We start from the raw sequence: 13,238 nt of genomic DNA, 5'->3' as shown, positions 1-13,238 counted from the left end.
TGAGGCCAGCCTGGTCTACAGAGTGAGGTCCAGGACAGCCAGGCTTACACAGAAAAACCCTGTCTCGAAAAACCAAAAAAGAAAAAAAAAAGAATACTAAGTTTTGGTTGGATTTATTTTCTGTCCTCTGGGGCCCTTATTGGTTTGCAGTGAGTATAATTTGGTTGACACCTCATGTGCCCTAGGTCAGTTCTACATAATGTGCACTTTAGAGAACTAATATCATATTTTATGGAAGACATAGATGATCAAGATTCTTTCTAACTAAGTTAATGACACAGAAAATGATGAAATACAGATGCAAATAGAAAACTCAAAGGCTAAAGTAAACTATATTTTCTCCACACAGAGAGTTATTTTAATATATTATTATTGATTCTACATATTTCTCAATGCTGTTATACACAGCATTGTATTAATATTGTATTAATATTGTATTCATATAGTAATGTGAAAATATTAATTAGAAAGGTATATGTACATATGAATGGATGCATATAACATATTTTTACATCTCCTTTGGATGAACATATTTGAGGTGGAAGTGAGACTGGGTTTAATTTAGCTTAGGCTAGCCTCAAATTCATTACGTAGCTGAGGTATGTCTTGGCCTTATGATCATCTAGCCTTGTCTGTTGGGTTCTGAGATCTTAGGCATGGCGACCCCAGGGAGCAGCCCCTTGTGTTTCAGCTTCAACATCTAATAATGGTTACTGGAACAATCCCTTCCTTTCATCTTCTTTGAGGAAAAGGTGTCTGAAAGCACAGTGTGACATTTTCCAGAAAGAACCAGAGCCAGGACTACTGAGTATCCTCTATCATCTTATTTTCCATTCCATTTCAATCAGTGGACACAAACCATAATAACAGCCATTTTGTTGTGGTAAATATTATTTGGGAGTTTCTTACCCCACTAAAATCATAGAGTTACCAAATAAAAGACACAAAAGACTTTGTATTTACAATAAGCAGTAAAGCAACAGATTTGGGCAGATATCAACCCTCTATTCCTATTTTGTCTATTTCCCTGTTAATATCTGTGAGATATCATGGGCCATGTTCTCCCTAGGCTGCTCATACTTCCAGGCCAGACCTACTTGCCATGCACTCACACTCCACCTGCCCCATGGTGCCTTCTTTCTTCTCCCTCCTCTCTCTCCTTCATGGTCTCTTCCCCAGACACTCAGTCTGGGACCTGAAGCACCATCTACCTTTCTTCTCCCCAGCTTCAGGCTTTGGCATCTTTATTAAGCAATCATGGAAGTCAGGAAAAAAATGTAGAAATGATTAAATTACAGTCCCAAAAATTATTGTACAAAGTTGAACCAGGCTTTATGGCCATGTGTCCAGAGTCTAGGATCTTGTATTAGAGCACATCAAATATTATTTTACCTTTTTCTCTCAGGCTGAACATTTTAAACGTAGAAAAAAATAGTCTTTGTAAACAGGGCCATATCATGATACCCAGATTTCCTATTTCGGTTGAACTAGTGTAACTAGTGTAAATTGATTTAATATAAGTTCAGTTTTTTAATCCAGATTCTTGATTGCCTAGTGTGCAAACACAAGAAATTACCAATCAGGGCATTTATTGATCATCTAAAATTAATTGACTCACAACTCCTTGCTAATATCAATCACTGTCACTTCAGGGAAGCTTTCACCCTCTTTTTCCACCCCTTTGTATACTGTGACTAATCCTGCTTCAAAGGTGGTCATAGAACTAGATTCTTGCACAGGCCTCTCTTCATTTCAAGACCCAAGAAAAGCGAGAGAGGTTGTAGGAAACTCACTCAGTGTTTTATTTTTGTTTTGCAGTGACCAGTCAAGGATCAGTCTGGAAGAGTTGGAAGACACTCTTTTCATGACTGAGAAGCAGAGAAAGAATTGATGCTCAAAATAATTCTCAATCACATACAAAGAGGCAGGCCTCAGCTACAGGCAACATTCCTATGGCAAAAAATAAATAATCAGCAGGAGTTGAAAAAAATGAAAAGAAATTCTTAATGACTTGGAATTGAACGGGAATGAAAACAAAAAGGAGAATATAGCAGTGTTGCATTTGAAATCAATAATTGACGTTTAAAACAAATACATATAGAATGAATTAGGTAGTCTTCTTTCTGTTTCTATTTTGTGGAATAATCCAACGTGGTCTTAGCTCTTCTTTAAAAGTCTGGTAGCATGCTGCACTAAAACTACCTAGCCCTTGCCTTTTTTGGGATAGCAGGTTTATAATATCTGCTTTGATTTCATTAGGGGTTATACTACAGTTTATATAATTTACCTGATCTTGATTTAATTTGGGTTTATAGCATCTGTCTAGATAATTATCCATTTTGCTGGCTACAAATTTCATTTAGATTTTCCAGTTTCTAGAAAGAACTAATGATTTTTACAAGTTTCCTGAGTTTCTCTTGTTATGTCTCCCTTTTCCTTTCTGATTTTGTTAATTTGGATACTGTCTCTGTGCCCTCTGGTTAGTCTGGCTAAGTGTTTTTCTATCTTATTGATTTTGGCAAAGAACCAACTCTTGGTTTTGTTGAGTCTCTGTACTGTCCTCTTTGTTTGTAATTGGTTCATTTCTGCCCTGAGTTTGATTATTTCCTGGTGTCTATGTCTCCTAGGTGTGTTTGCTTCTTTTTGTTCTAGAGCTTTCTGGTGTGCTGTTAAGTTGCTTGTTTAGGATCTCTCTGGTATGTTTATGAGGCCACTTAGAGCTGTGAATTTTTGTCTCACCACTGTTTTCACTGTGTCCCATAAGTTTGGGTATGCTGTGTCTTCATTCTCATTGAATTCTAGAGTATAGTCTTTTATTTCTTTCTTTCTTTATTTCCTGAGCAAGTTATCATTGTATAGGAAGTTGTTCAATATGTGGCTTTCTGTTTCTGATGTTTTTGTTATTATTGAAGTCCAGATTATTCTGTACTGATTTCATAGTATGCATGAGAATATGTCAGTTTTCTTGTATCTGTTGAGGCTTCATTTGTGACAGATTTTTTTTTGTTGTTGTTTTTTTTAGAGACAGTGTTTCTCTGTGTAGCCCTGGCTGTCCTGGAACTCACTCTGTAAACCAGGCTGGCTGGAACTCAGGAATCCACCTGCCTCTGCCTCCCAAGTGCTGGGATTAAAAAAGTGTTCCAGCATTGCCCGACGATTTGTGACAGATTACATGGTCAATTTTGGAGAAGATACCATGAGGTATCTTCTTAATATCTATCTATCTATCTGTCTATCTATCTATCTATCTATCTATCTATCATCTATCATCTATCTATATTATTGTAGGATAAAATGTTTCATATGGAAGAGTCAGAGGAAAAACTTAAGGAGTTGAGAGGATGGCAACCCCATTGGAAGAACAACAGTGTCAACTAACCTGGACACATCAGGGCTTTCAGAGTCTTAGCCAAAAACCAAGGGGCACAGAGGGGATAATTCAGGGCCTTGGGCATATCTGCAGCCAAAATGGGAGAGGATGAACTTAACCCTGTAAAAACTTGATGCCCTAGGGAAAAGGGAAGCTAGTTGAGGTGAGATCCTGGAGGGTGGGTGGATAGGAGAGAAACCTCTCAAAGTCAACAGAGAAGAACATGGGGAGAAGACCTCAGGGAAGAGGGACCAGGAAAGGGGGCAATGTTGGAATGTAAAACATTTTTTAAAATTTAATTAAAAATTTTTTTAAAAAGTAATTGAAAAAATATACATCTACATTGAGTTTGAAAAAGACCAGATAGATTGTTTCCTGGCAGAAAAATTGGCATTAATTTATTATTCTTTGACCTGGCTGCTATGTGCAATGTTAGCTTCTGTGATGTGTAACATGACACACACAGCTACAGCCAATGGCCTATGTTTCAATCATCTGACCTGACTTAACATTGAAAGTGCATTGGACATGTCTTCAAAGATGGAAATTCAATATTCCTTGGATTATGCAAAAGTTCATAAATTATAAACATATTAATCTAGTTTGTCTTCAATCATTCACCTGACATAAATAAATTAGAAAATTTATTCAATTTTAATTTAGAAAATTATTACCCTATCACCATCTGGTCTTTCTTTTTGTAATGGTGACTCCAGGGTTAGTGATTGGAAGCAATGTTATTAAAACCATCTCAACAAAGTAACTTATTTAAAAAGTGCTTCATTTGCCTCCCTGCCCAATTTAAGGAGAAAAAACAACCATGGCATTAATCAAACATTGGGTTAAAAGTAAGCTGAATACTTCATGGAATCTATCATGGAGCCTATGGTGGGTCCCACCATAAATTTCACTGTGTGAACACAAACTATAGTATATAAAGTACATTGACATAAAATAGACCTTTCCTCTTCCAGAAGTTATAGGCATATTCCATTCCGTGATGTTGGTACTTGATTCAGTAATAAGGACTAACATTTATCACGCTCTGGTGAATGATCATGAGCACATTTATATTGCCAAAGAAGGTCTTAAATATTCTAACATAGCTGAAGTACTAGAAAAAGGTTTTGAAACCAACTGTATGAAGATAATAGAGGTCCTTAAAGTAGAATTGATGAAATCACTTTAAAAAATTGAGGAAAGCACAAACAATTGGAGGAAATCAATAAATACCTCAAGGACAGCCAGGAAAATACAAACAAAAAAGTGGAGGAAACCAACCAATCTTATAAATAAGGCCAAAAAAAACAAACCAAGATTAAAAGGAAACAAAACTGTGTAATACCTAAAAGTACAAACAGAAACAATAACAAAAACACAAAGTGAAGGAATGATGAAAACAAAAGTTTAGGACAGGAAAAAAAAAACTATGGAGGCAAAATTCACAAACACAATACAGAGATGGAAGAAAAATCTCAAGCATTGAAGATTACAATAAAAGGGACGGAAATATCACACAATGAAAATGTTAAATCTAACACTTTCTGACATAAAATATCCAGAAAATCTAGGACATTGTTAAAGGGTAAAACATAAGACTACTAGGACTAAAGAAAGGAAAATATTAGATCAAATGCTCATATTTGAAAACATTGATGGCAAAATCTTAGAAGAAAAATTTTCTAACATAAGGAGGGAGGAACCTATCAAAGTAAAAGGATCATCAAAACACCAACAGAATGGACCATAAAATGATCTGTCTTTCCTGTATAATAATCAAATCATCCAGTACAAAGAAAGAATACTAAAAGCTGCAAAGATCAAAAGCCAAGATCCATATCAATAAGGATCTATTAAAACTGTAGATGGCCTCTCACTGGATTCTGTCAACATAAGAAGGGCTTGGACATATATGCAGCAGAAGCTACAGATGCCCAGATGATTATATGTAGAAAAAAAGCTGGCCAGGCAGTGGTGGTGCATGCCTTTGATTCCAGCACTTGGGAGGCAGAGGCAGGCAAGGATTTCTGAGTTGGAGGCCAGCCTGGTCTACAGAGTGAGTTCCAGGCAACCAGGGCTACACAGAGAATCCCTGTCTAAAAAAAAAATGGAAAAAAAAACCTTAATCGCTATTAATGAAAAAAATCATATAATCAATGCTAAAGTCAAATTTAAACAATATCTATCTACACATACAAACTTACACAAAGTTATATACAAAGAATTCAACCCAAAGAAGTCAACAATACACATGAAAACACAGGTAGTAAATAATCTTGTATTATCTGCAAAAGAAAGAAAAGCACACAAATACCCCAACACCAGCACCAGCAGCAGCAACAACAACAATAAAATACAATAAGTTAACAATCACTGTTCATTGACTCCCTCAGTATCAATCAATGACCACAGTTCACCAATAAAAAGACAAAGGCTAACCAAAGATGCTAATAAAATCTATCCTTCAATTGCTGACAAGAAATACAGCTCAACATCAAGAATAGGCATTAATTCAAGGTAAAGAAATGTAAAAATATATTTCAAGCAAATGGACCAAAGGAGCAAGCTGGTGTGGTCATTTTAAAATGTAGCAAAATAAATATTAAACAAAATTAATCAAAAAAAATTGGAGAAAGACACTACAAATTCCTTAAAGGAAAAAACAATCACCATAGATGCCATTTCAAGTTTTAACATCTATGCCTTAAACACATGGTCGCCAACCTTCGTTAAAGAAAGTGTTTTAATCCTAAAATCACATAACACTTATTCACTTATATTCCAAGATTTAAATACCCCATTCTCGCCAGTGGACAAATTTTCCAGACACCTCTACCCTCCAAAAAAAGAGAAATATTCCAGCTAACTGACAACATGCACATGAGTCCAGCTGATACTTAGAGAACATTCTACTGAAATATAGGAGAATATGCCTTCTGCTCAGCACCTCATAAAACTTACTTGTAAACTGAACACATATTCAGACACACTGCCAACCACAATACATACAAGAAAACTGAAATAACACCATAAATACTATCAGACCACCATGGATTACAGCTGGATATCAACAAAACCAGAAAGATCACAAAGCTTACAAACTCATGGAAGCTGAACACCTCACTGTGAATGAAAAATAGCTTAAGACAAACATAGAGGTAGATATTTGAGACTTTCTAGAATTCAATGCAAGTGAATATGAAACATGCACAATTTTACAAAATATAAAGAAATGAAACTGGTTCTAAGATGAAGGGTCATAGCAAAAATGCCCTACATGAAAAATCTGGAGAGCTCTCATACTGACAATTCAAAAGCATGCTTTAAATTCTAGAACAGAAACAAGTGAGCAATGAAAAAAGGATTAGATATCAGTAAATTATCAAATTGGGGACTGAAATCAACAAAATAGAAAGAGAAGAATGCAAAAAAATTAATGAAACATGGAATTGGTCCTTTGAGCCATTTTTAGATAAGATAGTCAAACCCTTAGTAAGAGATGGAGAATATCCAAATTAATGAAATCTAAAATAAAAGTGGTGACAAAATAACAGACAATGAAGAAATCTAAAGAATGGTAATGACATAGTTTTAAAAAGCCTCAACTCCATCTAACTGGAATTACTAAAAACAATGGAAAATGTCCTCAATAGGTTCCTATTACCAAAGTTAAATCAAACTAAGGGGAAACAACTCAAACTGCCTAAACATCCAGAAAAAGAGAAGTCGTTACAAGTCTGCCACCAAAAAAAGCCCAGGGCCATGAATTTTAGGGTAGAATCCTACCAGACTTCCAAAGAGGAGTTCATGAGAATACTCCTCAAAGTAGTCAATAATATAGAAAAAAAAAAGAAACTTTAGCCAATTTGTTTTGTGAACCCATGGTTACTCAAATATCCAGTCATATAAAGACTCAGTAACAAATGAGAATTATAGACCAAGGATCAGATTCAACCACAACACTGGAGGCACTCATTACAAAACTTATCTTGTCTAAGAGAAATGCAGAGGTAAAGCTGGAGCAGAGACTGAAGGAATAGACAATGAAAACTCTTTAAATTGGAGACACACATTATAGACAAGCTCCAATCTATGACATTATTAAGGATACTCTGTTATGCTCCCACACAGAAGCCTTGCATAATTATCCATTGAGAGGCTCCACCCAGCAGCTGACTGAAGAAGAAGAGGAGATTCACAGTCAAAAATTACATAGAACTTGGTGACTCTGATGGTAGAGTTGGGGAAAGGATTTAAGGTTCTGAAGAGGATAGGAACTTCACAGGAAGACCAAAAGGCACAACTAACCTTGATCCTTGGGGACATTCAGAGACTGAGTCACAAACAATAACATACAGAGACTGGAAAAAATCCATGGTCCATCAGTAGAAGATGTGCAGCTCAGTCTTCATGATGGTCCTCCAACTACTGTAGCAGGAGCTGTCCCTAAAGCTGCTGTCTGTTACTGGAATCTGTTCCTTTAACTGGGCTGCCACATCTGGCCTCAGTGGAGACGATGCACCTAACCCAATAGAGACTTGATACACCATCATGGGTAGCCAGGTGCCCACACCCTCTCAAGGGACAAATAGGCGATATAGGAGGGACTCTTTGAAGGCAGGTGACCTAGAGTAGGGACTCTACTAAGTTCATAGCCATTTTATTTATAAAAACTTGAAAATGGAAAGAATCCAGATGCCCCTCAACCAAAATATGAATATAGAAAATGTGGTTAATTTATAAAAGGAAAAACTATTTAGCTGTTAAATACAAGGACATCTTGAATTTTGCAGGCGTATGGATATAGCTAGAAACTATCATTCAGAGTTAGGTAAACCAGACTTAATAGCACATGCATGTATGTAGTCACCTACAAATGTATAATAACCACTAAGTAGAGGAAACCCACACTACACTTCATAGACCCAAAGAAGCTACACAAGCAAAAAGGCCCAAATGAACATGGTTGAATCTCCCTCAAAAGGGGGAATAAAGCAATAAAAGAAAACAGATGAAAGAGAGAAAACTGGATGTTCGAGCAGATAAGAAAAAGGAATGGGGGAGAACCAGGAACAGGTGTGGTGAGAGACAACAGAGGGCCAGAGGGGGAAAATGAATCAAAATCTGCAGCTGGCTGGGGGGAGGGGGTACATTTAGGATGTGTCAGAGACCACAGATTGGAGGACGACAAGGAGTCTATGGTTGATCTTAGCTGAGATGCATAGCAGTTAGATATGGATGCAGAAGAGACCACATATGCAGTCAGGCAGGACCTCCAGTGGGGAGTTAGAGACACCAACCAATCCAAATACCTTTCTACCCAAAATTTGACCTGTCCACAACAATACAATCTACAACATAGATTCCATACAACAGCAAAATAACGCTTTGATACCATTATGTTGTTGTTGCTGTTCTAACTTGCTACTCTGCTGCTGTGATTGAATAATCTAAGCAAAAGCATCTCAGGTAATAAGTGGTTGTTGTATATGGTTCTGTCAGATCACAGTCCATCATTTGGGAGCTGAGATTAGAAACTGAAGGCAAAAGGCATGGACAAACACTGTCTCCTGGCTTGTTCTCTTGCTTGGTCACTGTCTCATGCTCAGCCTGCTCTCTCATCCAGCACTGGCCTACTTGCTTAAAGATATTGTCAGCCTCAGTGGAAGAGCCTTCCTAATCAATCATCAACACTGTCTCTCACAGACATAGAAACCAGCCATTCAGATGAGGGCACACCCTCTACTGAGGCTCCTTCAGATGACTGTAGCTATGAAATGTTGAAAATTTAAGACAACTATGACACAGACACAATAATAAATGAGAAAGTTGTAACAACCGAAAATGAATGAGCTAACCATATCAATCACAAGGGCTCTGCCACCACAAGAGGGAGTTGGAGTTGTGGCTGAGTAAGGACAAAATAGGAAGGGCACCTGGCTCAGAGCACTGTAATTGGGGGCTCAGAGGATGTGCTGACCTGGGGTGAGTTTCTTTAACCCTGGGTTCCCAGGCCAGTGCTACCAAAGAGGTGGCTAAAACAGCTGGAAGGTAGACAGAAAGGCAGATTGTCCCACACAACTGGAAATGGCCACCAACAAGACAAGACCTCTTGTCCAAGGAAGATATGCTAATTTTGTGAGACTTGATCTTCCATCTTATGACAGCTCCAAGTTCAAAACTATAGTCACCTATGAACTGGGCAGAGGGTAGTTCAGGAGGTGGAAAATGAGGTCTTTGTCTTTCTACCCTTTAAAATAAGGTAGGCAGAGCCTGATTTTTCCCTAGATGCTGTCTTGAAGAGCTCTCTGTCATGGACTAGTCAATGGATCTAGGTCCTGTGGTTAAGGATTTAACCCAAGGTGTGTGGCTAGAAACTAAATTGACTAGGGTGGAGTCTGTCTAATTTCCTCAGTCAGAGAATAACAAATTTCAACACACATAACAGACAGCCACAAGGGGGGCGGTAGAGGCTACCCAGCACATTCCTCCACTTGGACAAAGGAGAAAATGAAGACAGGATGGCAGCTGTGAGCCCTGTAGCAGGACTCCAAGTCTGCTCTAACCTTCCCAGAAATTAAGACCAGAGAAACACCATCCACTATACCAGACTCTGGAACATCTTTGAAGCACTTTGGGGCTGCGACTCTCCAGCGTATCCACTGTAGCAGGGTTCCAGGTTCAATTTAGTCATCTCCCTCCACATATACTCAAGAAAAACCTGAAAACCAAGGCACACAGACTCATATCTGGCAGACAAGCCACTGACACAGAAACAATGGTGGATATTAAAAACCGGCCTTTCATTCCTCAAGTTGGGAGTCCTGGGTGTCTTGGGGTTCTAGTCAATGCACTAAGATGTTATGTCCAAGTCACAGAGACCCCAACAACCAACAAGGAGCCTATTGCAATGCAAACACATGGAGGTCTTTATTATGAGCTCTGTAATAAGGATGCTTGCCAGTCAGCCTCACATGAGATCAAAACTGACTGACCAGGTCTAGGGGTGCTGCGTATTTATTGCAGTTACAGTAAAATTGGGACATTAACATAAAGGTCAGCAGCTTAATATTTTAAAAATTACATGACTGGCATAATCTGCAGGAACCAATCAAAGGGGCAAAATCATCTGACAACCATGATGGGTAGGCTAACTTTTTCACTGTAAGGTATATTAGTTATCTATACCCTTCAGTTCTACCTTGACTGGCTGTTGACAAGGGAGGTTTGTCATAGAATGTTTGTTCAAATGGACTTTGTGCACTCTCTAAAAAAAAAAAAAAACTGATTGGGCTTTACAAACTCATCTTTGTGCCTGAGGTCCTAATTATTGAAAGATGCTCCTGTTCAAGCACAAGCCATGCATGGCAGTAGAAAAGTTAGTTTGTCCAAAGATCTACCTCACTATCTGTTACTGCACTCTCTGGAACTGTTTTCCTGACCCCACAGCTCTGGAATTTCAAAATATTAGGGTTTCAAAGGTAACTTCAATATTACAGCTTCTTGTTCCAGTATCTGGGATCCACACATGATCAATTGCACTCCTCAAAAGAGATTGGGTCTGTCTCCAGCTCTTCCATCTATTCCACTCTAGGTTCTGCATGACTCCACTTTACTGCTTCTGCTGTTCTCTCTGCTCATCCCATGGGACTGACATCTTCAATATGCTGGTTTCTTCCCCTGCAACTAGGATTCACTGCATTCCTGTCATACACTCCCTTCATGGTGCCAAGCCCTTAGCTGCTCTGCATGAGATTCATTTATGCTTAAAAACCAATACCACCTGGGTGATTCTCACACATGATCGACTGCGGGTGTACAACAAAGGAACAACTTTGGCTATCTCTGGAACACAGCTTCTTTGTCCTCTCAGAAAACACTTACCAGAAGATTTCACCTCAGTGGTGCTGGTTTCTTCTTCATTACCACTAATTTTCTAACTACAGCCAACCAGCATCAATTGTCATCCCTTCTATGCTTCCCTCTAAATCAGAGCCACATGAACAAAGCTGCTGAGTTCCTCTGCCTGCTGAGGCTGGAACATGGCCCCTCCTATTACATCATCACCAGATTTCTATTTTTCAACAACTTCACTGCCTAAGCTTGGCTGTCCTTGAACTTGCTCTGTAGATTAACCTTGAATCAGATCTGCATGGCTCTGTCTCCTGAATGCTGGGTAATACCCGTGTAACACTTTGCCTGTACCTAAGCTTTTCATTACCTAAAACTTGTTCTGTACCAGGAAGACCTGAATCAGAGATCTGCTTGATGCTCATCTTTTGGGATTTAAGGTGTGTAGCACCGCGCCTATACTTAAGTATTTTATTTTAGGTTTTAAAATGAAAGCCCAGAATAGTAATCACAGTCCATCGATAGTCAGTTTCACACATACTGGTGACCCTTATGTCCACATGAAAACGATAACCAGGTGATAATTGAAAGATATAAAAATTTATAAAGGGTATGAAAAGTTGTTATGACCCCCTAGAGCTGAGCCAAGAATGTAGGCCAACTAGTTCACTAGCTCCAGCTTCCAGGAACTGGCTGACCACAAAGAATGTAGAACTAAAAATACAGGTCAGCTGGGTCGTTCTGGGAACTGGCTGACCACAAAGTAGATGGTTGAGCAAGATTCAATTCCTGAGACAAACATGTACAAGATGTTTCCCACATGACCTACTGAATGATGGGCTGGAACTTTCCACTATTTTTATGATACCCTTCCTTGGTTTCCCCCTCAACCCCCTGGTTTGTGGTTTTTTCCTTTTAATACCCTTCTCCCCCTGGCCTCGGAGTCAACACTCCTCATTATGAGTCTCGACCTCAGCCCGGCTGATTCATGAAATAAAGCCTCTTGTGTCTTGTGAGTTATTGAGTGGTTGCAATATCCCGAGACTAGAGTGAGGGTCTCTCCTCCTGAGGGTCTTTCAATAATAACACCCAACACGATACAGTTCTCCTTTATACAAGTCTGGGGGTGTGTACATAGGTCCGCCAGCCAGTAACTGGAGGCAGCTCCAGGCATGCCCCTGCCTCAGATTCATGGGCAATCTGGGGCCTCCGCTTCCACCCGCCGGCTACCACCAGCCAGCCATGGTACCTGGAGGCTCCAGTCATCTCCCTGGTCTGCAGCGGCCCAGCGGGCGATCTGATTGCGTCGCACGATCTGTGACGTCAGAAGGAGTTCTCCAATGCCACCGGGACAGCAGTGTGCCTCCCAGATTGCAGTGATGGTGGCAGCAGCTGCAGCAGAGGTCTCCAGGAACAGTCTCTTGGCTCTCCGTGAAGTCAATCTGTGGGGATCTCCAAACACCACAGGAATGAGCCAGGCCCAAGCCTTCATGGGAAATGTAGTCTCTGGCCGGCCGCCATCTTACTTTTTCCTCGCGGCATCATGGGATATGTAGTTTGAAGGCCAGTCGCCATCTTGGCATGAGTCCTTATGGGAAATGTAGTCTCTGGCCGGCCGCCATATCTGCATAGCCCAGGCTGTCCTCACTCTGTACACCAAGCTGGCATCGAACTCAGAAATTTGCCTGCCTCTGCCTCCCAAGTGCTGGGATTAAAGGCATGTGCCATCAATTATTGATCATTATGGCTATTGATTATTATTGCTTATTGATTATTGATCAGCATTGACTGCTGGTTATCGATTATTGATTATCATGTTTATTGATCACTTTTGGTTATTGACTAGTGTTGATTATTGGTACTTGATTAGTATTGATTATTGATTAGCATGATTATTGATCATTATTCCATCACTATCATCCCCCTGCCTCTCCCTTCTAAGTGCCAGGTTTAAAGGCGTGCACTACCACTGCCGGATATGCCTGTCTTCTTAATGTATACTATAAAAGACAAATGG

At 39.4% G+C, this 13,238-nt stretch overlaps 1 protein-coding gene across 1 annotated transcript in view; it reads right to left on the bottom strand.

Annotated features, from left to right (window-relative positions):
* LOC143437278 (zinc finger protein 44-like) overlaps nucleotides 1–12,713 on the bottom strand; it is a 51,409-nt gene extending 38,696 nt beyond the window's left edge. Inside the window, exon 1 of the mRNA XM_076922095.1 lies at nucleotides 12,471–12,713. Coding sequence (XP_076778210.1) covers nucleotides 12,471–12,713 — 243 coding nt within the window. The remainder of the gene's footprint in view (nucleotides 1–12,470) is intronic.
* Nucleotides 12,714–13,238: the final 525 nt, after the last annotated feature.

The sequence above is a fragment of the Arvicanthis niloticus genome, chromosome Y (genome assembly GCF_011762505.2).
Source record: "Arvicanthis niloticus isolate mArvNil1 chromosome Y, mArvNil1.pat.X, whole genome shotgun sequence".
Classification (NCBI taxonomy): Eukaryota; Metazoa; Chordata; class Mammalia; order Rodentia; family Muridae; genus Arvicanthis; species Arvicanthis niloticus.
The sequence above is the reverse complement of the archived record's forward strand: the minus strand, read 5'-3'. Positions and strand labels throughout refer to the sequence as shown.